Source organism: Danio rerio, chromosome 18 (assembly GCF_049306965.1).
Source record: "Danio rerio strain Tuebingen ecotype United States chromosome 18, GRCz12tu, whole genome shotgun sequence".
Taxonomy (NCBI): domain Eukaryota; kingdom Metazoa; phylum Chordata; class Actinopteri; order Cypriniformes; family Danionidae; genus Danio; species Danio rerio.
This window is the reverse complement of record NC_133193.1, coordinates 7,017,753-7,043,867: the sequence shown is the minus strand read 5'-3', so window position 1 is coordinate 7,043,867 and position 26,115 is coordinate 7,017,753. Positions and strand designations below refer to the sequence as shown.

At 36.0% G+C, this 26,115-nt stretch overlaps 2 protein-coding genes across 17 annotated transcripts in view; one reads left to right on the top strand and one right to left on the bottom strand.

Annotated features, from left to right (window-relative positions):
• wdr59 (WD repeat domain 59) overlaps positions 1-10,630 on the bottom strand; it is a 35,887-nt gene extending 25,257 nt beyond the window's left edge. For all 14 annotated transcript variants that reach the window (XR_012394259.1, XR_012394260.1, XR_012394262.1 and 11 more), the window contains exons 1-12: positions 10,565-10,630; positions 8,459-8,508; positions 7,741-7,876; positions 6,207-6,292; positions 5,349-5,429; positions 5,233-5,270; positions 5,057-5,145; positions 3,006-3,122; positions 2,838-2,915; positions 1,862-2,018; positions 569-648; positions 371-485 (exon numbers count right to left, since the gene is read on the bottom strand). Coding sequence is in view for 2 of the 14 variants with exons in the window: in XM_009293383.5 (XP_009291658.1) it covers positions 371-485; positions 569-648; positions 1,862-2,018; positions 2,838-2,915; positions 3,006-3,122; positions 5,057-5,145; positions 5,233-5,270; positions 5,349-5,429; positions 6,207-6,292; positions 7,741-7,876; positions 8,459-8,508; positions 10,565-10,618 (1,081 nt within the window). In the remaining 12 variants the exon portion in view is untranslated. The remainder of the gene's footprint in view (positions 1-370; positions 486-568; positions 649-1,861; positions 2,019-2,837; positions 2,916-3,005; positions 3,123-5,056; positions 5,146-5,232; positions 5,271-5,348; positions 5,430-6,206; positions 6,293-7,740; positions 7,877-8,458; positions 8,509-10,564) is intronic.
• A 69-nt stretch (positions 10,631-10,699) lies between these two features.
• On the top strand, positions 10,700-25,669 carry nob1 (NIN1 (RPN12) binding protein 1 homolog). Of its 3 annotated transcripts, XM_009293382.4 has the most exons (10): positions 10,700-10,775; positions 12,767-12,899; positions 12,980-13,113; positions 13,192-13,263; positions 14,618-14,748; positions 16,334-16,468; positions 19,356-19,625; positions 22,028-22,125; positions 22,226-22,370; positions 23,865-25,669. In XM_009293382.4, exons 4-10 carry the CDS (start codon positions 13,200-13,202, stop codon positions 24,129-24,131), a joined length of 1,110 nt encoding a protein of 369 aa, XP_009291657.1. In that variant the 5' UTR covers positions 10,700-10,775; positions 12,767-12,899; positions 12,980-13,113; positions 13,192-13,199; the 3' UTR covers positions 24,132-25,669. The 3 variants fall into 3 exon arrangements, with proteins under 3 accessions (XP_009291657.1, XP_683754.2, XP_021323414.1); XM_678662.11 differs by lacking the exon at positions 14,618-14,748; XM_021467739.3 differs by lacking the exons at positions 14,618-14,748; positions 16,334-16,468.
• The last annotated feature ends 446 nt before the right edge of the window (positions 25,670-26,115 follow it).

Below are 26,115 nucleotides of genomic sequence, written 5' to 3'. Positions count from 1 at the left end.
TTTTTTTTAAATAAAAAGAATTGAACAAAAAATAATAATAATAAAGAAAAGAAAATAATAAAATAAAACAATAATAATAATAATAATATACTTATTTCAAATAAACAAATAATTAAGCAAATAATAATTATAATACTATATTTATTTATCATTTAAAAAAACTAAATAAATAATTACACAAATAATAATAATAATAATAATATTAATATTAAAAACCAAAAACATTACAGATTGCACAATCAAATACCAATTTTAAAATGGGCGACAAAACAGTGCTTATTTACAGAACATTCAACTATTCAGCATATTTCTGAAAATAATTCTGGATCAAACCTAAACAAGTAATTCAATAAATATGTATTTATTTTACCTAGTGAGTTGTCCGCAGTGAATCCAGGACTCAATGGTGGTTCAGAGTCTTGGGATCTCAGCGTTTTCTCTGTCTCAGTGGTGAGCTCATCCACGATTTCATTTGCACAACACAACTACAAAAACATGCATCCATCAGTCAGTCTCTAACATAACATCTCCAGCTGTATAGAAACAAAAATCCATTCCCAAGCATCACCTTCTGGAGCTGAGGATCAACTCTCCATATTCTCAGGGTTTGATCTCTGGACAACGTGACCAGCTGGCAGTCTTTGGACCCTAAGATATATATGAACAGTGCACAAATACAATTATATTTTTGCTATGAAAGTGAAAATGAAGCATTTATTGCCAGAATTATCTCCATTATAGATGAAAGCAATTAATTGACTATTGAGTAATTGCTAAACTTTATTAAGGATTGATTATAGCACATGGACATCAATTATTGATCATTGTTTTGAGGCAGATACAGCTTATGCACAAAAGACGGACAGCAGAAAAAAAATTATAGTTAAAGTTGGTATGCATGATTTATTAAAAACTCTCCAGTTCTATGGTCACAGACACAAAATATTGGTTTATTAATTTTCCTTCGGCTCAGTCCACTACTTATTAGGAGTTGCCACAGTGGAATGAACCACCAACTATTCCAGCAGATGTTTTACGCAGTGGATACCATTCCAGCTGCAACCCAGTACTGGGAAACACCCATACACATTCACACACAGATGTGATGTAGTCAATTTAGTCAAAAATTCACGGTAACAATTTAGTATAACTATTTCGTTATAACTAGTTAATAGTCCATTAATAAACTGTTAGTTAGTGAGTTATAAATGACTTGTTATATAAGTCAATAGTTTGTTAATTATTTATAACTGTGCCTTATAAATAGCCAATATATAACTTACAAGCTGTTAGTTAACAAGCTTTAAATGACTTTGTAACAGTTTTTTAATGTTATAACTATACCTAATTAATAAGTAATAGATCATAAACAAGCTGTTAGTAAATTACTTACTAAAGACTTGTTCAGTATCAGTTATTAGTGTATATATGTTATAGGGCGTTATTCTAAAGTTGCAACTATTCTTTATTTATTAACTGTAAGTAAATGAGGAATAGTTGCATCTTTAGAATAACGTCCCAATAACATACATAAACTGATAACTAACACTTAACTAATATATTAACTCACACTTTACAGATCAGTTGTTCATAGTTTCTTTATTTTTTTTAGTGTTTTTTTAGAGAGAGAAAAGTGTTTCTACTGGTGGTTTGTCAAGCCCACTCACTTGTGTAAAGCGCATTTCATAAATGCATAACGTTTTGAGGTTGTCATGTGATGTGGTGGGAGGAGAGAAGAGGCAGTTTTGGTTTTGATGACAAGGGTTCAGACTAATAATTGTCAATTCAAACACAAAATCAATCTGGGGATTTTGTGGTAAATAACATTCCTTAATTTCCTTCGACTGCCAGCTCTGCTCACCTTCTTTCTGCGGCCTCCACTGAAACTCATACACAACATCGTCATGGCCCACAAACGCATGAACAGGGCTGTTCAGCTCCAGTGTGCTCCACAGGAGGAGGCTGTTCTCACGCCGAAGCTGAGGAACCATCACTGTAACCAGCCCATTTGAGAAAGGCTAGACAGAAGAAAAGGAGAGGATGCAGTGAGTACTTTACAACATGCAGATTCTCCATTATTTGAATTACTAATTTTCATTTTTCCATCTCTTATATTAACAGCGTAAATACAAATAAAAATATAAACTTTAAAAATTCACTAATGAGCAGCACGGTGATTTAGTGGTTAGCACTGTCACCTCACAGCAAGAAGGTTGCTTGTTCCAGTGGCAGCCAGGCCAGTTGGCATTTCTGTGTTGAGTTTGCATGTTCTCCCTGGTTTCCTCCGGGTGTTCCCCACATTTCAAAAGATATGTGGTAAAGGTGAATTGGATTAACTAATTTGACCATAGTGTGTGTGTGTGAATGTGAGTGTGTATAAGTGTTTCCTAGTACTAGGTTGCGGCTGGAAGGACTGGATAAGCTACACAGCGGATGCCCTTCCAGCTGCAACCCAGTACTGGAAAACACCCATACACACTCATACACTAGTCAATTTAGCTTATTCAATTCACCTATAGAGCGTGTTTGGACTGTGGGGGAAACTAGAGCACCCACACCAACATGGGGAGAACATGCAAACTCCACACAGAAAAGCCAACTGGCCTAGCCAGGACTCGAACCAGCGACCTTTTTGCTGTAAGGCGACTGCTAACTACTGAGCCAATGTGCCACCCATTTTTCCATATTGTTTTTATTGTATTTTTGAGACTAAAACAAAAATACGTAATCATTTTAAACATTTGCCTGATAGAGATCATCACAACAGAAACAAACAAAGTATTTAAAATGAAAATATCAAGAAAAATATATATTTAAACTGCATATTTAAACTTTACCGTGTATCTGGCCTTCCACACAGGCACCTGACAGGATAAGATATCAAGGTACTTCCGGGGTTGTCTGTAATCCCAGAACTTTTGAGATAAATCAGTATAAAAACAGAATCAGCAAAACTGCAGCTAAAACTATTTAAGAATATGATCAATAATTATGATTATACTCACCCGAACAGAGTTGTCCTGACTTGAAGTAGCCAGGATGTACTCATTATCAGGGTGCCAGTCCAGACCGTTAATCTTTGACAGGTGGGCAGCGACGTACTCGACTGCAGTGTTCGATTTCTGAAATGGAATACAGTAGAATAGAATAAATGTTTTATTTCCATTGAAACTTGTGGGAAGTCCAACAAAAAACAGTGGCGTAGCGCAAACTGTGTGGGCCCACCTATAGACATACAAAGTTGAAGCAGGGCTCAACAATAAGGACTGCCCGATGGCCCGGGGCCAGCATGAGAGATGTTCGGGACAGTAAAGAGAATCGTTACTGGCCCGATCAGGCCAGTGCTGCCTTGTCATCAAATTTTTATTTGCCTGCTACTGTCAATTGTATGCAAATACAGTCTTAGAACTGAGAAACAATTTGTGCTTTTAAGTCTCAGAATGCTACGTTTTCTGTAAAGTCGTGAACCCCATATTGCTTTTTGGTTCCTTTTATCTGATTGGTTGTTGTTAGCACGTTAATTTTTTCACAACCTGGTAAAAACCAGAACAGTGAAGAGACGACAACATCAAATTATGCGGCTAAAAGAAAACGTCTGTTTCCAACGTTGTGGAAAAAGATATTTACATGGGTACAACACATCGAAAAAAATGAAGTGATGTTTTGCATAATTTTCCATCACTTTTAAGTCCGCCACTTTTTGTTTAGCAATAAAATACCTGCACATTTTCCATACTGCTGTATTTTACTGCTAAATATTTTAACATTTTAAAAATATTTAAATTCTAGATTCAACGACATTATTTTTGACACATTATTTAAAATATGTGGCTAAAAAAATAGCTATTTTTTATTTATTTATTTTGGTGGGGCCAGTGAAAATTTTGGCAGGGCCAGTAAAAATCTGAACTGCTGGTCCAGTCGGGCCAGTAGAAAATGTCCTTAGCGTTGAACCCTGTGAAGTCAGAATTATTAGCCGCCCTGAATTATTAGCCCCCTGTTTAATTTACTTGTGATATTCTGTCATGCGGCTGAGCGAAAAGGGGCAGGATAAAACAAGCTTATTAGACGAGTTTGGCCACCCCTGTTTTATAAAGTCATTACCCTAAAAGTGTGATCTTTTAATGCAGCATGTAAATGTGTATAAGTTACCACTGTAACACCTCTCTTTCACTTCACAATCGTATGTTTTTTTTTTTTTCGTGAAAGTTAATGTTTTGAAAGACATGTCTAAAGTAAATTTCTGCATTTATTCTCACATAAAGTTATGTTTATGATTGGCAGAAAGTTGTTGGGCAACAGAGGCAGGCGAATTCAAATGCACAGGGAAATAAGACACTGAAATGCGTTAATTGTGACTGCGGACATTTAAGGTAGTGTTACATATGGAGTAACTTTATTTTGACAATGCTGGTGTGTATTGTTGCTGTGTGTTGTATCCTCTATTATCTGCCTCTTTCTCCTTCTCCACATGAGCAGCGATCAGGTTCTCTGTGTGGCAGTGCTATCTTTCTGTCTGAAACCTTTTTTTTTTTTTTCAAAGTCATCTGGTGAGATACTCTGTTAAAAATGTTAATAGGACGGTATTCTGTATTAGCGGTGGCTAAATGTTTACTTACTGCTGAATGATCTAAGGGAAGGCCCTTTGTCTTTTGTCACGTTTTCTCCTGTTTAATGGATAGTCAAGGAGTATAGGATTGTTGTTTTATTTGCAGATCTTTATTTTCGGTTTAGGTAAGAGATCTAGTATTAGGTTGCGTACTTTGTATTGGCCCTTTGTTCCCTTGTGTGTGCTCGCGAAGCAGGAAAAGGACTTCGGGTGACCTCTTTGAATAGACGGTCATCCTTATCCTTATGTGCGTAGCGCGGTGCATCCGCTACAACACATAATTGGGGGCTCGTCTTTAAGGTATTGTGTTAGCTCATCTGCCTTTTGTTTGTCTGCACATCAAATTGGGTGAGTAAAACTTTTTTCTCTCCCTCGTGATTGTGGTAATAAATTTATCAGAACGCTTTTGTGTTTATGATGTAACAAGTAACAGAATGACATAATCACCCTCTTGTCCCAGATTCTGACATCCCCATCGTGACTCGATGCCAAACAATAATGATTCCGTCTGTTCCACTTCACCTGAGAGGCTCCAGCTGAAACACAGAGGAAAAGAATCAGGAAATCAAATCAAAACTACAGACAGCAGAGTTTAAATAAACTGATCAGTTCTTTGGACTCACCCACAGCAGACAAAGTCACAGTTGGCCTCCGAGTGTCACTAGAAATCAAGCAAGAAAAGCATAAAATATGAACCGTTTAACAAACCATGCATTGTACACTTTTTCAACACACTCACCTTGTGTCCCATATGTATATGTATGTGTCCACAGAACTAGTGACTAGAAACTCTGGCTCAAACCACGACCAGTCCAAATCACTGAAACAGACAGCAAACTTTTTTTTTAATCAAATCACATGCACTGTGTGTTATATTAGAATGTACAGAACGAAGAAAATCTTAGAATATTAGATTATTAGAACATTAGAATGTACAGAATGTACAGAACATTATTATTAGAACATTAGAATGTACAGAATGTACAGAACATTATTATTAGAACATTAGAATGTACAGAATATACAGAACATTTTTATTAGAACATTAGAATGTACAGAACAAATTGAAAGATCTTCTTTCATTAAACAAGATTGGGGAAAAAATATAAAGTGGGCTAATAATTCAGGAGGCCTTCTGACTTCAACTGTGCATCTTAGTAAAAATCCTTTCGAAATATTTTTTTCGGAATCAATAACCGAAGTAGGCGGGGCTTGATTTTGTCCATATGGAACTGATTGGACGGATATGATTTGGCATTGGTGGAACACGTGATTGACAGATTGATTGATTCTCCACTAGAGTCATACCGCCCCCACAAACCACAAATGAACATTGTGATTGGCTGAGCCTTTTCCCGCTGTCATATGAGAGGCTGAGCAGGGGAATTTTCCTATGCAAGAATAAGGTGTGTAAGTTGGATGACACGCAAATGAGGATGGTGGCAGATGGGGGTTCATAGGTCGCCAGCAAAGTCAAGATCAAACCTATGCCTTCATAATAAATACTGCAATATTTCACAAACAATTTCAATTCATATTGACTTTAAAACAAGCTCCTCCAAATTCATAGTAATTTCAGCTTGAATTCATGTGTTACCTTATTACACGTGTGTGGCCTTGCAAAGACGTATGTGATTTACCAGATCCATCCCGCCATGTGTACAAGTCGACACGCTGGTTACTCTGGATGAAAATGAGAAAGGCATTATTTACAACCTAAAAAGTTCATGTAAAACATAATAATAAATGAACAGAGAACAAAACCTTGCCAAGAAAAAATAAATGTTGACATAATTGTAATTCTGTGATTTCTATTGATTACATCTTCTCCTATGCATTAATTTAAGCCTGCTCTTCCACGCTTGTTGTTTTGCTTGTTTATTTGTATTTTTCTTGGTATTTTGGTATGATGTTGTGCAAAGTTGTTGAGAAAAATCTAATAAACACAATAAATAAATTATTTAAATAAATGAAATATACATTTATTTATTGGTATGAGAAGGCTTAATTTGTAAATTGCGATGTCCTGGAACAGATCGAGGTAACATAACTGGCATTTTACCCGAGGATGAAAAGGTGTCGTGGATGAAAATGTACAGCGTGAGGGGGGATGGGGGGGATTGTCACAGACAAAAGTGAAGATCAGGGTCAGGGTTGTCGTGGAAGAAATTGAACAGTGGATGGGGAGGAGGTAGGTTGAAGAGGGGGATTGGTAAAATAAGGTGCTGGATTAGATTTCAGAGGTGCCGGATCCGGAGTGTTCTGGCACAAATTAAGCCCAGGGTATAAAGCATAAATGAGTACACTCCCTTTTAAAATTAAAATAATATCTATTTCTCAGTGTATACAGCCAATACATTTTGGTGCAATTAAACAATTTATTAAACAGTTTATTAAACATTTTCATCCATTAAAATATATGTTTGGTCATCTAACATCTTTAGGAATATAAAGATAATACATTTAAATTCAAATGATATATTACAAAAAAACTAAATTGAATATTTTTTTTATATCTTTTCTACTGATTTTAACTGTTTATTAAAACATTTTTTCCAACATTTTAATTTGGGTGTACACATTTTTGGACTGTGATCATAATTTTTTTTGTTAGATTAGTTTTAGTTTTGGCTTTGGTAATGACTAATCTAATGCATACAGTATGTACAAATACAGTTGAAGTCAAAATTATAAGCCCCCCTGAATTATTAGCCCTTCTGTGTTTATTTTCCCCGATTTCTGTTTAACGGAGAGAATATTTTTTTCAACACATTTCTAAACATAATAGTTTTAATAACTTATCTCTAATAACTTATAAATAGCTTAAAGGGCCAAATAATTTTGACCTTAAAATGGTTTTAAAAAATGAAAAACTGCTTTTATTCTAGCCGAAATCAAACAAATAAGACTTTCTCCAGAAGAAAAAATATAATTAGACATACTGTGAAAATTTCTCTGCTCATTTAAACATAATTTGGGAAATATTTAAAAAAGATTAATAATAATTCTGACTTCAACTGTAAATTATTGTAATGCACCCTGTAGAAAATATTAATTAAAAAGAGAAATCTGTGAGGGGTGAACTCATGTATGCTGAACACTGTACATATAATTAATATTTGTTTACTTACAGATGCAGCAAATATATGGGCGTCAGATTTGTGTGGGTTCCACTGGACTGTACCAACGTCCCATTTGCTCTGGCGGCTGATTTTACGAGGAGCTTCGGACGGCGTTTCTAAATTTACAACGTATAAGAATCGTCTCCTGTGTGAAAGAATAAATAGACTGTGTTATGACAGAAACAGATTTAATAACAGGGCTGCACAATATATCGTTTTAGCATCTATATCACAATGTGTGCATTTGAAATAATCACATTGGATTATCCGCGGTACAGAGTTGGAATTATAGTTGGTCAGCAATGAAGACTGTACAGTGTTACTTCATATTTTGCATTACATTTGAGTATTCAATTACTGTACCTGAATATCTACTGTTTGACTTATAAAACACTTCTTATTTCACTTTTATTTTTGCTTTATTTTGCTTATTTATGCTTGCAATTTGTTTGATTCACTCCACTATAAGATTATGCCAGTCAATCTAAATTAAAGATTTAATAGCAAATAGAGCTATTTAAGTCATCCGCTGAAATTCTATTCATATCGCAATATATATCCAAGAAAAATACAATAGCACAATGTCAGATTTTTCTAATATCGTGCAGCCCTAATTTATAACAATAAAAACAGTATATGCAACACATAAAACTTTGCTAGAGCTGGTGCAGGAGGGTGTGCTGGTAATTCCCCATGATGATGTGACATTAGTGGAGGTTTTACACACCCAGAGAGAACAGCGTGCTGGCCCAGACAGTCCACTGACATAGCATTAGCCTGAAAACAGAAAAGTTTATTATATAGCATACATTTCAGGCTTATTTCTACTCTTTTAAATGTTACAGAAATTCAACTACAGCATTGTTTGAACTACAGTGGCCTTGATAGAACTGAACATACAGATTTTTAATGAATAAGCGAGAGATGAACATAAAGACTTTAACCCTTGTGTGTTGTTGGGGATGTTTTCATCCACCCAGGGGTGATTTAAAGTCTTAATCTGGCCACAACTTTCTATGTGTTTCTGAAAATGGAATGATTTTGGTGACAAATCTTAGTTTGACACAAATTTTCGGAAATTAAATGCTTTGAAAAACTCAATACACTCTGGGTAAATTTACTACCCTTTGTTATGTTAGTGGATATTTTTGCCCCATTGACTTTCATTATAAAGACATTTATGATTGCAAAGCCATGGCACCATATAATCATGCCTTCTTGACTGTTGCTGGTTTTCCCTGATGGGAAGAGGTCAAATTTGCCATGGCTTTGCAATCAAAAAATGGCATTATAATGGAAGTCAATGGAACAAAAACAGCAACTAACATAACGAAAGGATCGTCATTTTAAATAATCCACAAGAGTTAAACAACCAACATTAAAGAACTTTAAAAATATATTGATATATATATTTTTAAGAGGAAAAACTTTTAAAGGAGCATTTTTAATGAAAAGTACATAAAATAAATTATTATTTTGAGTGGATGCCTCTCGGGCAACGTCTAAAGTCAACTAGATGTTCCTCAAATCGTTATGAATTTACTTTTGTACCAAAAGCAATAATAAATGTGGATGATCAATGGTTTAAAATTATGATTTTATATATTTTTTGTTTGTGTAATTGATGTTACATGTGTCATTTGTGTTAAATGTGAAGCATCAGAAATATCAGCATGAATAGCCCCAAGAGAATTAATAAAGCTTTAGGCTAACTAAACCAAGTTTTTACAGAATAATTGAGTGCCAAATTCCACATTTGGACTTAAAGCCCTTTAACAACCAACGTTAAAGAAATTTTAAAGTATATTTTTATCAGGAAAAAAACTTTTAAAGTAGCATTTCTTTAATGAAAAGTACATTAAATTAAATTGCTATTTGTGAGTGAATGCCCCTATGGCGACGTCTAAGGTCAATTAGATGTTCCTCAAATCATTATGAATTTACTTTTGGGCTTGAAGCAATCCGATTACATAATATATGTAGATGATTGATGGTTTATTATTATTATTTTATATATTATTTGTTTGTTTAGTTGATGTTACGTGTGTCATTTGTGTTATATGTAAAGCATCATAAATATCAGTATGTATTGCCCCAATGGGGATTAATAAAGCTTTAAGCTAACTAAACTAAAAACAACTAAAAAACACATTTTTGCAGAATAATTGAGTGCCAAATTCTACACTTATAAACAACCAACATTAAAGAAATCAAAATATATATTTTATCAGGACTATCCTTTGAAGTGGCATTTTTTAATCAAAACTTAAGTACACTGGAAGAACTTGCTGTACTTGTTCTTAACCGTTTGATCTTTGAAAATTTTAGTGCATTTTTATTGTATTTTAGTGTAATTTCAGTGCATTTTTAATGTATTTTTTGTAATTGAAATGTACTATACAATCTTCTGTTATCTTCAAGTTTTGTAAACATAAGAGTTTTAGTTAAATAAATAAACATTGCTTTGATAGTCAATATTTAATGACATTCATCAATTTGTATTGTAGTTTAAGGATAAGTAACAACCTATAATCTTGATGTATGAACTATCAACTACTTATTGAACCACAGTTCTCAGCGGTCATTCTACCATGACTGCCTTCAAAGTCTTCATTAACAAGACGTTCATTGTGGTACTAATAAAGCACAGTGTATACCATGGTAAGTTTATAAAGGGAACATATTAGTAAACAAAAGAATGTCATTCAATTCAAAGTTAAAAGACGTCGCTTAGCTTTGCCATTTAAGCAGTGCATGCTTGTTGCTTCAAAGTTGTTTGAAACTACACTTCTAACGCATTTAAAGCATGCACACGCGTGTAGCGACTGTTTACCTGTGCATCTCGAAACTCCACCACCACATTCTCACTGCTCCAGCGGGCCGCCATCTTCACCCCACCTGAACGTCAACAAATGACGTGATACTAACGGGACGATACTGCGTCTCCTCGCGAGAACTACTGCCACACAGTCAAGATGGTGGCGACCATAGTGGAGCATGTTGTTGTGGATGCTGGAGCTTTTATCAAAAGGGCTCCTCTGCACGTGAGTTATTTTTTCAGGGATTTGGGTTATCGTTCGGTTCTTTTAATTTCGACGTCCAGAAATTTGCGTTTTAATGGCTGTGCTGCGGGATAAATGACGAAACCGACACGCGTGTTGTAACTGCGTAGTGCGAACTTTACTGTTATTATATGGCCACATTTGCTCAGTGACACGATACTTATATTGTTTATCATAGGGCTTTAAACATTCTGTCTGAAATCTCATGCAAGTATGACTGTAATGTTACTTTCATTGTCGTAATATGATTTCCATATTTAGAATTAGCCAATAATACTTTACTGAAATTATATTATCAAGGGAAAAATCCTAATGCTCGAATATAAAACCAATTTTCCCCCAAAAGAATAAATAGATATGATTATGGTGTATTATTTAGATCAGAGATGGCCAAACTTTTTCTTATGAAAGGCCAAAGATTAAACCTGATTGAGGGCTGTAATATAAACTGTTTTACATTAAAGTCGCCATGTTTTTCTGTTCCTAAATTATGGAATAATATTGATATAAAAAAAACATTTCATTAATTAATGCATTTTTTTACATTTTTAATGAACATATTAGAATATAAACAAACAATTTTATTTGGATCACAATGGAGTTTGATGTAGAACACACTAGTCAAGCCGCACATCCTTATGCATTGATTTGTTAGCCAAAGTCCTGTGCCTTGTTCTCTATCCATCAAGTGATAGTATATACATTTAAAAAAACTTAAACATTTAAATTAGGTTAGCTTTTTTGTAGCAACAAAACAATAACACAAACAAACAAAAGGTTACATTAAATTAGAAATGACAATCTCTATTAAAGGCATTCCTCAACCATACCCATCATTCTCCCTATCGGATGGTGGGCCAAATCAAAAGTTATCATGGCCACCTTTGGCCCGTAGGCCCTAGTTTGGGCATCTCTGATTTAGATCATACAAAGGCAACACACTAGTATAAAATACCATAGTATAAGGTATTTGCATAGTGTTTGGGCATAGACATGTCTATATTTAGTAATACAACATATTTTGATAATGAACATGCATGATATTGTTGACATGAGAACTTAAAATACACATTTATTTGAGCTAGTTTTAATTAGTTTGAGGTCTTATTCAAATAAATACATTAAACAAATTAAAAAATAGCTCTAACAAATTAAAAATAGTTCAAGTAGATGTGTATTTTTTTAGTTCTTTTGACAACAATATCATGCATGTTCATTATAAAAAATATATCTAAATATCTATACATCTATTCCCAAGCACTGCAAAAAAAAAAACACATTCTACTATGGTATTTTTTGTTAGTGTGTCTGTTGTGTGTCTAGCTAGTGTATGTATTATTTAAAAACTGCCTTTAAATAATATTCAGATCGTTTTAGAGCTGCACAACACTGAAAGTCTGACATTGCGATATTTTGTTTTGCTGATATATATTGCGATGTTAATCTAACAATTTAAAGAGCTCTATTTGGATGTATTTCATTTATTTAGATCAACTGGGAGGATCAAGTGTTTTTCTATGCAGTGGATCTGCATAAATTATACTAAATTACAAGCAAAAATAAATACCTAAACAGTGCTTTATGATTTTCTGGGGAGTCTAAAACAGTATTCGAGTACAAAAGTGGAACAATCAGATGATACATTGTCATCATTGTAAATATTTTTTAAATAATATTTAATAACATGTTTATATTTTAATCTTTAATAAATAATGCAATCCTGTGACGTGACTGACACACACGTTGCAATATCAATGCTCAAACTATATATTGTTCAGCCCTAGATTGTTGTATTTGCAGTGGTTGTTATCACACAAACACTTGAATACTTAATAGGATATGTATTTCCAGACGAAAACGAAATGTAAAGAAAGAAACGTTAGTATATGTTGCATTTAATAGATGTATATGTATTTAATATAATATATGCTTGCCATTTCTATCTGTTATAACAAGTTTGTGTGTTCCAATAGGAAATTGGCAAGAACATTTATACCTTGAAGGATGTTGTTGATGAAATTCGGGATAAACCAACTAAAAGGAGCTTGGCCTTTTTACCATACAAGCTTGATTTCAAAGAACCATTTCCAGAGTACATTCAATTTGGTAATAACTGCTCTTTGTGTCTTACTTCCAAGTCTTTATTTCAGTGCTGGTAGTGATTTATATTTGTTTTTGAATAACAGTTACAGAGTTTGCTAAAAAGACAGGAGATTATCCCAGTCTGTCAGCAACGGACATCAAGGTTTTGGCTCTGACTTATCAACTGGAGTCTGAAAATGTGGGGACTGAGCATTTGAAGAAAGAACCTGAGAAACAGGTACTGCAGATGAATTAAGTAATTAATTCAGATTTTAGTTAATATTTGTTTTAGTTTTCAACATTGTCTGCATTTCAGGTTCAGATATGCAGCACACAAAGACATCCAGAGACTCCTGTTGGCATTGCTGGTTTCCATTTTCCTTCAAAAGTAAGACAAAACTTGAAAAAAGTTTGGTGTTTATTTAAATTATATTAATTAAAGGAAAATCCCATTATTTTTTAGTTTTGATAGTTGTTTTTTAAATGGGATAAATAATATAATTTGCATCCACAGTAAGAGGGCATTTATATTTTCTATCTTTATTTTTTATAGTAGTAATTTATAATAATTATATATATATATATATATATATATATATATATATATATATATATATATAATATATATACATATATATATACATACAACAGTTCTGTCTGGTTCTTAAATCTGATTGGCTGATAGCCGTGCGATATTCTGCAATATCAGAACTCCTACAGCCTCTTTACCCTTTGTGTATTACTCCGCCCACATACAGCCAGCAAAAAGCAGACACTACAGATCTACTGTTTAAAAGATGCACTCTCAGCTGTTTAACTGTCAGCTTGTGATTTGAATCCGGAAGAAAGTAGTTCCTTATACAAAAGGGTTTTTGAGACTCTCCATGTTTGATTTTGTTTTTATATACACAATTATGTCGTCAAACTGTTGTATAAAAGCAATATCACACTCGAAGCAGTGCGATATCGCTGTAAATCGGCACTGGTGGGGGCACTAAGGCACTCGACCTGCGCCCTCTTGCCAACGCACACCTCCCACCAGTGCCGATATACAGCCATATCGCACTGCTACTCGTGTGATATTTATATATATATATATATATATATATATATATATATATATATATATATATATAAATGCTGGAACTGTGACTTTTTCTGTCGCATATAAATAAATTAAAGATTAAAACTGCCAATAGGCAATTCATTGCCAGTAAGTGATTTGTTGACTCATTTACTCAAACGATTCATTCTAAACGGCCAATTCTATTGAAAACACAGCTGTTGGATGTCTTTATAAATGGATCATTGAATCACTTTCTCAAATAATTAATTCACGAACAGAATATACGCTTAGGAATATTTATTCCAACTTTTTACCATTTTGTTTTATAAAACTGAAAATTAAAAATTCATGTAACTTATTCAATATAACTAATACACATCATTAAATGTTTGCAGTTATGATCATAAGTAAATATTCAAGAAAACGACACTATTGCTTGTGTTTTTTTTTTCTTTTTTTTTTTTTTTTTACTTAACTATGCCATAGCTTAAATTTTATTTGAAATATTTATTCTTCTAATCACTCCAGCCGTGGTCACACTAGTGTTTGAGCTTGTTACGCTGCTAAAGGGGCCAGGATTAAACAAGATGATCAGATGTTAAAAAAAAGCAAGCGATTTCTCTGCATAGAGGTCATGTTTTGATCTTCTATTGATGAAATGCATGCGATTTTACAGGTCAGAGTTCACCAAGCTTGAACTTTGCTGTGCAGCAGCATGCAAAACATGTTGCTTCCGTTTCCGGTCTTTCACATTCGCATGCGTATGGAATGGAAGGCTCTGGGGTGAAAAGTGTGACTGCGGCTTTAGTACGTTTTCTAAAAAACTAAAAATATAATATTACCATAAACTATAAATAATGAACATGCTAAATCTACAGCATTGCATGATAAGGATGATTCACCAATAAATTTAAAGAGCCCATATTATACATGAAATAAGGTCATATCTTGGTTGTAAGGGTCTCCAACAACAGTCTAATATGCATGCAAGGTCAAAAAACACTTTCATGGTCTTATAATCTGCATTTATTTTTATCTAATTATCCCAGCGACTCCTGTATGAATCGTCCAGTGATTCATTTGTTCCCAAACCCCTCCTTAGCGCGGAGCTAATCTGCGCTGATTGGACCGATGACAGTCTGTCGCGATTGGTCGACTGCCTTCAGTCAGAGAGGGAAATGGCCAATAGCTAATCAGCAATTTAAAAAGTAATCACAGTTCATACACGCTCGATAGTGTAGGCGTGGACTTTAGCTGCCACACTATGGCGAGTGGATAGTGCCACGGATAACCGAACGAAGGAGACAGTCGTGTACTCGCCATACCACACACACACACAAAAACACACACACACCTCCGGATGACAACGCTCCCGCTTCAGCCCGCACCCGCCAGGTTTTAGCCTGAGAACCCGCTCCGTTTTCTGCCCGCCGCGCCCGGTCCCGCTAGAGCGGAGAACACAACCAAATATCACCCAGTATACAGTCCAGACAGCCAAGCTGTCTGTACACACACAGCACAAAGTACACAGAGCTCGTTCGTTCGTTCGCTCTCTCTCTCGCTCTCGCTCTCTCTCGCTCTCTCTCTCTCTCTCTCTCTCCCCGCGCCAGATTTCTGCGGCGCGGGAATACATTTCCGAATAAATCGCGGGAGCAGAACTCTAGCACGGAGCTCCATAAACAAACAGCACGCGTCGCGTTTTTAACGTGACTTTGCACGCGATAAGATAATAAATCCAGTTAACCTGATACAGTACACGCGGTTACAAGTAACAAATCACAACTAAATACATTTGCAAGCTAGAGTCAACGAGGCAACAACTTTAACCGCACGTACTTACACTTGAGAAATGTAGGAAGAAACCCATCCTGACGTCCATCAGTTACTCTTTACTGATCCTTCCTTTAACAAACTCAGATGAAGTATTCTTTGTAGCATGTAGCTTCCAGAAGTTTCCAACTGCTTGGTTATAATGCTGATGTTTCATCTTTGGGTAGAGACTCAATATATCCATCTGCAGTGTGACTTCAATCGACCGGCATGTTTGTGTGCGTGTGTTTGTGGGTGTGCGTGTGTGTCTGGGTTACTGCGTCAGAGGGCGGGGCCTCAGGTTTGAAATCTCCCGGGTTTGCGCGTGCACGTGAAAAACTTTGTTTCGTTCGTACGTCATGGCGAAACACCTAATGAGTCGGTATCAAGGCGACTCGTTTGAAGCACTATGATTCGACTCTTTTATAGATGAATCAACAGTTTTAAACACTGTATTCTTACAGATTTAAGCCTTAGCTGGATACTTCACTTCACTTAGAGCTGTGTTACACACTACATGGAGGGGAATTTTCAAAAACCCATAATATGGGCTCTTTAATCTATTTCTTCCCCCCCAATAAAGTCTTCAGGTAAATCTGCTATCCAAAGCCCACCTACAACGAATGAGCCACACGATCCTGTCAGTTCACAGTTCAACACCTTTCAGTTTTGGAGGAATCCTCTGCCCAGCATTGAGTCTGAACTTCTGGAGCTGCTGGTGAGGAAACAGACAACATCTATCATCACGGACACTTTAGAACAGCGTTTCTCAGTCCTAGTCCTCACACTTTACCAATCTCCATGTTCACATGTCTTATTTAACACTGTGGAATTAGGCCATGTCCACACGTACAAATGTTTATAAATGCATTCACATTTAAATAATTCTCTGTCAACATGAAAACGCACTGTGACGCATGTTAAGACCCAACAGGTTAAGTTGAAAATGAAATGAAAATGACCAATTTAGGCTGGGTACAGGGGCCAGAGTGAGACTCCTTTTCAGCCCTGGAGTTTCAAGCCTTAGACCAGCCCACCTCAGTTCACGACTCTTGACAAATGACTATATTAAAATAACGTCATTTCCAATTCAGTTTCTAATGACACGATCAGGTCTTTTTCCAGGGAAACAGCTGCTTTAGAACTTCAAATGTTTTTCATAAATATGAGAACATTAAAGGGTAGCTAAATCTCCAACACTGTTCTTTAAAACACAACAATGTCCTTGCCTGCAATATCTGAATATATATTCTGTGCAAAATTCTTTATAGATATCCAGTCCTTTGTAACGGTGGTCACACAAAAAATAAAAATAAAATATGTACACCTATACAAGTAACCCATACAGTATTATATGTCTTAACACAAAAAATGAAAAGAAAAATTACTCGGGTGATGTTCGAACTTGGGATGGCGGCGCCATAACGCAATGTGCTGACCACTGGACCACAATAGCCCCTTTCACACAGTGATACCGGTAAATATCTGGAAAATTTCCGGAAAGACTTTACCGGTATATTGAAAAAAGCTCTGTTCACACAGGCGAGGACGTTACGGAAATTTTCCGGAAAAGAGCATTCACACATCCATTCCAAAATACCGGTAAATTCTGACATCATTCACCACAAATGAGCTTTAAACGGCTGCGCTTGTATTTGCAAACATTTGACTAAATTACAAACTCTGTGGATGATCATTATTGTGAACAACTTTCGCTGGATCACTTTCGCATGTCGAGATGTTCATAATATGTGCGTGTGAAGGCACTCACAGGCTGTTTCACAAGCACACGCAAAGCTTGAAGGTAAACAAACAACGGCTTATCATAAGCATCTCATCGATGATTATTTACACAGTTAGCATTAAGAAGAACATTTAAACGTGATCTGACTAACTTCTAGCAGCTAAATGTGTCTGGAAAAATATTCAAAGGCTTTTATTCTCACAAACCGCGCGGACGTAAATGCGTCTGACTGTTGTGATTGGCTAAAGCAGACGTCTCACGTCAGCACGTTCTAGACGTGCACACGCTTATTACGGTAATCTTCCTTCTGCGTTCACACAGCGCAGCATTCCGGCAAATTGCCGGTAATGTTACAACTTCTCTTTCCGGAAAATAGCCAGAACGAATTTACCGGTATTTTCAAAAAGGACCTGTTCACACATACAACCTTTCCGGAAAATTGCCGGCAATTTTCCGGAAAGGTCTGTATGTGTGAAAGGGGCTAATGTCTCTTTTAACCACAGTATTACTTTCTATTGATGACTTAATTGTTTTCTCCCCTTTTTAGATTTCTAGTCAAGTTATGTCAGATTTATTAATGTGGTGAATCATCTGATTTTCCTTGAGCAGGGGTAATATTCATTAATTTTAATTATTTGAGTTCTTATATTCATTAAGGTGCCGCTGTTTGGGGTTGAAAGATAGTTACTTCATTATTAACTTGCAGGCTGCATTTTGCTCACGGGGCTGCAAGAAAATAATAAGCAGAGCTGCGGCAAAATAATGGATAAAAAGATTAAGGCTATGGTCAATTAAATAAATAAATGAAAAAAGTGCGACTGCTGAGAGTGGAAGCGGCTAGGGCACAGGTTTCAAACTCAGTTCCAAAAGGGCCGCAGCCCTGCACAGTTTAGTTCCAACCCTAATTAAACACACCTGATCAAACTAATTGAGCCCTTCAGGCTTGTTTGAAACCTACAGGTAAGTGTGTTGGAGCAGGGTTGGAGATAAACTGTGCAGGGCTTCGGCCCTCCAGGAATTGCGTTTGACACCCCTGGGCTATGGAAACCGGCCCTCGCAGCCAAAAAACAGACCGGCCCACTGGGAATTCTTCCGGCCCTCCCGATTAGCCAATCCGGGCCTGCTGTGTACTCACCAAATAGGGAATTATTAATTTTCGCAAAACAATTGCATACAAGTCAATGCAAACATGAGAACAGATGTAAATTATGTGACAGAATACGCAATGCATTTGCGGCGAAATTCGCAAAATTTCACCTCACGTCTTTCGTGTTTGGTATGTACAAAGCCATGTTGGCCAATCAGAAAGGAGAAAACAGTATGCACTCTGACATCATCAGGGGAAAACTCCGGTTGTAGCATCCTACACTGTACTCAGAGTTTGGGAAAATCTTCACCTTGACTGGAGTTTTCAGATAGTTACCGTTTCAGTCTTGTTTTCATGTGGACAGTCTAACCACAATAAAAAAAAAGTGCAGGTTTGAAAATACTCGTGTTGGTGTGGACCCTCTAATTAGAAGAGCTCTGTGATTTAACATGTCTTCTGACTGACACATCCCTACATCGCTCCATAGTCCCTTATCCTTCATTACTCTCTTTATTTCACTTCAGGACATTCATTCGTGGATTTACACAACATCATTGCCCATGTTATCTTACTGGAGAAGCATTGAAAATCACGGCGGAATATCCTGTTGAGTCCACTTCGCTGGACACTTATTATTTAGAACAAACGTCTGAAGTAAAATGAGAAACATATGACATTAGCCGTGTGGTTGGGTGTGAGGACCAGGATTGAGAAACTCTGCTTTAGACAAACATAAACGGTATTTTCCTTTTCATTTGGTTTGGTTGTCTGTAGGCAGCAGATGCCATCACAGTCACACAGAAGCTGGAGTCTGTCAATCTATCAGCTGAATCTGAAGAGCATGAAGGGAATAATGGAGAGCAGCATGAGGAGGAGGAGGAAGAGGAATTCAACAGTGATGATGAGGAGGAAGAAGAGGATGATGAGGATGGTGGAGGGTGGATTACTCCCAGCAACATTAAGCAGGTCCAGATGGATGCTGGTGTGCGGGGACCTTCAGCAGACGTCAAAGTGGGCTGCGTGACCACCGACTTTGCCATGCAGGTAATTGTTAAAGTTGATTGGGCAAACTAAAAATAATCTTATTAGAACACACATTAATGTATTACATCAAGGCCCAATCCCAATTCTATTTTTGTACCCCTTCCCCTTGGCCGTTACAACCGAGGGTTAAGGGGAAGGGCTTCAAAATTTACCCCTAAGAATTGGGACAGCACAATACCACCTGCACACGTCATCATATGTCCTCGCGATCTGATGCTTCATGTGAGATCAGATGATCGAGACTGCTTTAGTGATTCCAGTTGTGTTGTTTATTGGTATTTATCATCAGAAAAATCACTAAAGGCATATATTGTTATCATAATAATCTAATTTGGCAATAAGATCGTAACTGTACTGTGCATTTACACAGTGGCCATATTCATCAATGTAAACACACTAAAAACAACATTAACATTATAGCAGACACTGTAAAATGCCAATTGTTAGCCACTAGGCATTTTTGACAGGGTATTCGAGTGTCAGAATGCTGTGGGACTGCTGTACAGGAGTTATTAATTGGGAATATAGATCACGAAATGTAGCATTTTTACCGTTTTTTATTTGTATTTTTTAAGCATGACAGTAAAACACGAACGTGGTTATGAATATATTAAAACGTGCTTGTTTGTCGTAAAAATTCTTAATACTGACAAAAAAATACTAATTTGTGGATCTCCTTACTTCTGGGTTCAGCAATACTGCCGTTAGGGCTGTGCAATTAGTCGAAAATCCGATTTTGATTATGGATTCTAACGATTAAGAAAAACCATTAATCGAGATAAATGATTATTCCATTATTTATTTATCGCCACCTGTCCAGTTCTCCTCACTTGTTGCTCTTAAAAGCGCGAAAGACCGCGTGCTTATGTGTGTGTGTGTGCGGCGCGCAGACACGCTCAGAAGCATGCGGTCAGCACTTGGTCTCATTCGCACATTGTGACTAGCAGAGAGCACACACATCTATAGTTATTAACGTGAGCACTTTAATGTTGAAATAGGTGTCAAAACGCGGTGTTTAGTGATTATACATATAAACCCTCATTTTTTAATAAACAAACGAGTTGAGAATCAAAAGACACGTGAAAGTGAAACCATTAAAGTGACAGTGCACAGCTGCCGCCTGTTTTATCATGATTAATAAAACAACGAGAAAATCCCTCTCTGCTCTTGACTGAAGACTTTTGTAGGTAAAGTGTTTTTCTCACGGTGAAGATGCTAAAAGCACAGTTTTTTTCATATTTTTATTCTATTGTATTTATTTCTTTCTTTTGCAGGGAGGAAAAAAATATATGCAGTTGAAGTCAGAATTATTAGCCCTCCTGAATATTAGCAACCCTTTTCCCCCAATTTCTGTTTAATGGAAAGGAGATTTCTGACCATAATAGTTTTAATCATTCATTTCTTATAACCGATTAATTTTATCTTTGCTATGATGACAGCACATAATATTTTAGTAGATATTTTTTTTAAATACAAACATTCAAATTCAAAGTGTGATTCAAAAGCTTAATTAGGGTAATTAGGCAAGTCATTGTATAACAGTAGTTTCTTCTGCAGACAATCAAAAAAAAATTGCCTAAAGGGGCTAATAATATTAACCTTAAAAGAGGTTTCAAAATATTTAAATCTGCTTTTATTCTAGCCAAAAAAAAAAAAAAGCCTTTCTCCAGAAGAAAAATATTACAGTAAATACTGTTAAAATTCCTTGCTCTGTTAAACATCATTTGGGAAATATTTATTTTTTAAAAATTCTCAGGAGCGCTAATAATTTTGATTTCAACTAATAATCGTTTGGAATAATCGTGATTACAATTATGACCAAAATAATCGTGATTATGATTTTTCCCAAAATCGAGCAGCCCTAACTGCTGTTGTGGCTGGTGTATACTGGGAAATTTTCTTACCCCTTGGTTTCAAGTGTGGTCCTAAAAAATCTTCGTTCGAAGGGCTATTCACCCATTCCCCTTAGCCCTACACCTTCAAGCTAAAGAGAATTGGGGCACCCCTACCCCTTGGCGTGCACGCGTAAAATGAAGGGTAGGGGTAAGTGGAAGGGCTAAGGGGTAGAATTGGGATTGGGCCCAAATGTCTAATGAAGCACTTGTGTTATGATATTGGTGCGTGAAACATTTACAATACAGCTGCACAACATATTGTTTCTGAATATGTTGTGTTTTGTTCCTGCCTCTAAATAAAAGTCATCAGATTGACTAAAATTGTGAATTGTTTGCAAATAGAGATATTTAAGGCATCTGGTCAAATGTGATTGCAATGTCAGATTTTTCCAAAATCATGTAGCCCTAATCTTCAATAATATCTTGATTGTTGTTTTAACATAGACTTTGAAGCCACAAGAACCCAATATGGATTGACTATAGATAATGTTGTTGTTCTCCTCACAGAATGTTCTGATTCAGATTGGACTGAATGTGCTGTCTGTAAATGGCATGCTCATTAAAAACACCAGGAGTTATATCCTGCGCTGTCATGCATGCTTCAAGTAAGTAATAGATTCACTTCGACAAATTTACTTCGGTGCAGTGGATGCTACATGTACAGTATTCCCCTAATAATGTACTTTTTACCGTCATTTTTTTCAGGACTACAACAAACATGAACAAAAGTTTCTGTCCGAATTGTGGAAACAACACGTTGAAGAAGATTGCCGTCACCCTTAATGAAGACGGCACCATGCAGATGCATTTCTCCAGGAATCCCAAAGTGCTGAATCCAAAGGGGAAGAGAGTGAGTGATGATTTACTTGTTCTGACAATAATCCTAATGCTGTTTATCAGCTATATGCATCAGAAATGAAGTTCATTTGCTAAGGTTATCATCTGAAACCATCACTGACTTGTAATATTGTTTCATTTTAAACTTGTCTTTTTTTCACACTTTGAATCTTTAAATTTGAAGGGTTTGTTGTGGAGTTATGGAAAATATTTGTAAATACATTTAGTGTATTTAGTGTATATTGTAGTTTTATTTACCTTTAGTTATGAATTAAATTTGAAATTTGATTTGTACATATCTGTGACCCCCCTATATACACTTTTCTGAGCATGATTACAAAAAGAAGCAAACACAACTGATTTTATTTTAAAATCCCTTCAGAAAAGGTGATATTAAGTATAGCATTTCATGGGTGAAATCAATATGGTAACCGATACATTGTCAGATATGCACTCACTGGCCACTTTATTAGTTACACCTTACTAGTACCAGGTTGGACCCTTTTTTTGCCTTCAGAACTGCCTTAATTCTTTGTAGCATAGATTCAACAAGGTACTGGAAATATTCCTCAGAGAATTTGGTCTATATTGACATGATAGCATCATGCAGTTGCTGCACATTTGTCGGCTGCACATCTGTGATGCGAATCTCCCGTTCCACCACATCCCGAAGGTGCTCTATTGGGTTGAGGATCTGGTGACTGTGGAGGCCATTTGAGTACAGTGAACTCATTGTCATGTTCAGGAAACCAGTCTGAGATGATTTGGGCTTTATGACATGGCGTGTTATGCTGCTGAAAGTAGCCAACAGAAGATTAGCACGTTGTGGTCATAAAGGGATGGACATGGTCAGCAAAAATACTCGGGTAGACTGTGGCGTTGACACAATGCTCAATTGGTACCAATGGGCCCAAAGTGTGCCAAGTAAATATCCCCCAGACTAATACACCACCACCAGCAGCCTGAACCGTTGATACAAGGCAGGATGGATCCATGCTTTCATGTTGTTGACGCCAAATTTTGAGCCGACCATCCGAATGTCACAGCAGAAATGGAGACTCATCAGATCAGGCAAAGTTTTTCCAATCTTCTCTTGTGCAATTTTGGTGAGTCTGTGTGAATTGTAGCCTCAGTTTCCTGTTCTTAGCTGACATGAGTGGCACCCGGTGTGGTCTTCTGCTGCTGTAGCCCATCTGCCTCAAGGTTGGACGTGTTGTACGTTCAGAGATGCTCTTCTGCAGACCTTGTTAAAATTGTTGCTTGTTAAGTTGCTTTAACAAGCAGTTGCAGTTCGGTGTACGTAATAAAGTGCTTGGTGAGTGTATAGAAATCCAGTGGCTCAAATGGAAGTGTTGTGCTAAAAGTAAACTCATTGTCTTCAGTGAGTTCAAAGGAAAGCAGAAAAGGATATAATCTGTCCTTTGAATGTATTAAAGCACCTTAAATACGTAAAAATACAAAATTGCAAAATATAAGTAAAAGTGAACTTGTGTTCTGCCTCTTGCAGTACTCTTTGCCTATGCCTCAAGGAGGAAAACACGGCAACAACCCACACCTGGTGGAAGATCAGCGTTTCCCTCAGCAGAGAATGTCTAGAAAGGCTCGTCAGAAGACTAATGTGTTTGATCCAGATTACCTGGCCAGCAGCTCTCCGTTCTCCGAGCACGACGTCTACAGCAAATCAGCCAGCTTACAACTGCGGGACGGTCAGACTGGCGGAGGACGACGACGCACGAATCCAAACGCTGCTCGCAAGAAGTTTGTGAAGAAGTGATTGTTGATCTCACACTACCTGCAGGATCTGGACTGGAAGCCTGAAACGTTAAACCAAAATGTTTTATGGTGATTGTTCTGAATAATCCGCTTCAACTCTCTATTGTGAATTAATTACAGAATATTTTCTAAAATCTAAATTCTGCCCTCATACCAGTTACGATTATATGGAAACTCTATTTTTGTGCTAACTGTTCACGCTTCAGTGTAAGATTGAATATCAAAAATCCTAGTATTTTCATCCAGGTTTACTGAACATTTTCCTCCCATGAAACAAAAAAAGTAAAAAGCAACACAAACAGTGCATAAGATCATCAACACACTATAAACAGCACTAAAAGAGCATTTATATGCCCCAAAAGGCTTTTGGTTTGCATTAGAAGAGCTGCTTATACATACAAATGATCCACCAGCTTCTATAGTTTTGTACAATGATGTTAAATTAGTCGCATGTGAGTTTATATTGCTATTTAAAGTAAAATGGGATTTACTAACTAATGCAGTGGTGTTCAAATGCCTTCTGGGACTTCTGAAGGTCAATTCAATAAATATTTCTTCACATGTTAAATATGAACATAATTTCATTACATTATATATTACATTCCCCAAATAAAGTCTGCTTTAAAATGTATCTCAAACCCTTTTTTAAGTGTCTGAACATGGTTATTTGATACATTTGTATGGTGTCAGTCTGGGGCCATATATACTTAAAAAATAAAAGAAAGTTTTGCAAAAAAAATAAAAATAAAGCATTGTGCAAATAAATAAATAAATACATATCTCCAAAAATCACAAATAAAAATAAATAAATAAATAATTTTACTAACAAAAATAAAAAACTGCAAAATTTAAGTTTTGAAAAATAAAAATGAAATTTCCAAAAAAATAAAAATAAAATTTAAGAAATGCAAAAAAAAAAACCAAGCAGTGCAAAAAAAATAAATAAATAAAATATTTGCAAAAAACCAAAAAAAAAGATCTATATTTGGTAAACATTTTTTATAACATTGTCTTTACAAAACCCGTCCAGTCAATTGCATTTCTCATTTCAATTAGCTTTTTCGTCAACCGTGACTTTGCAATGCTGTTTTCACTTTGCGTTTCACGTTTCTGCGCACTTTACTTTGTGGTCCTGATTTGACAAGGGGGCGGAGTCAAGGGAACTTGGCCATTTACAGCAGGCCCGGACCTACTCGGCTGTAAGGCCACCTCAGTGATATGGTGTCTCCAGAGGCAGTAAATGCACTGCTTGATTTGACCTTTGCTGTTCTTTATTTTTTGTTAGCAACATTTTTTTTCTCAAAAATTAATTTCCAGATTTTTGGAGATTTGCATTTCATTATTTTTTGTTTGCAAAATATTCTTTTATTTTATGGCCCCAGATTGACTCGTTATTCTCGATTGACCATTTTCCTTCCCCAAATAAAGTCTTCAATAAAAATGCATATCAAACTCTGCTTTAAGTGTCTGAACATGGTTATTTTATCAATTTTTCCTTCCCCAAATAAAGTCTGCAATAAAAATGCATATCAAACTCTGCTTTAAGTGTCTGAACATGGTTACTAGATTCATTTCCTTCCCCAAATAAAGTCTGTAACAAAAATGCATCACAAACTCTGCTTTAAGTGTCTGAACATGGTTATTTTATCAATTTTTCCTTCCCCAAATAAAGTCTGCAATAAAAATGCATATCAAACTCTGCTTTAAGTGTCTGAACATGGTTATTTGATTTATTTTTCCGTCACCAAGTAAATTCTGTAATAAAAATGAAAACTTAAAAAACTAATAATTTTACTTTATAAAATAAAATTTTTGCAAACAAAACAAGAACTGCACATAAAAATCAAGCCGCGCAAAAAAAAACAAAATATTTGCCCTTTTTTATAGCATTGCTTTTACAAAACCTGTCCAGTCAATTGCAGTGCTCATTTTGATTTGCTTCAAGGATTTGCAATGCTGTTTTCACTTTGCGCATCATGTTTCTG

Coding starts and splice junctions, on each gene's coding strand:
- nob1 (XM_678662.11), top strand. CDS start 10,707: ATGGTGGCGACCATAGTGGAGCATGTTGTTGTGGATGCTGGAGCTTTT. Junction 13,114..13,191: donor AGAAAGAACCTGAGAAACAG/GTACTGCAGATG, acceptor TCTGCATTTCAG/GTTCAGATATGCAGCACACA. Junction 19,626..22,027: donor CCACCGACTTTGCCATGCAG/GTAATTGTTAAA, acceptor TTCTCCTCACAG/AATGTTCTGATTCAGATTGG.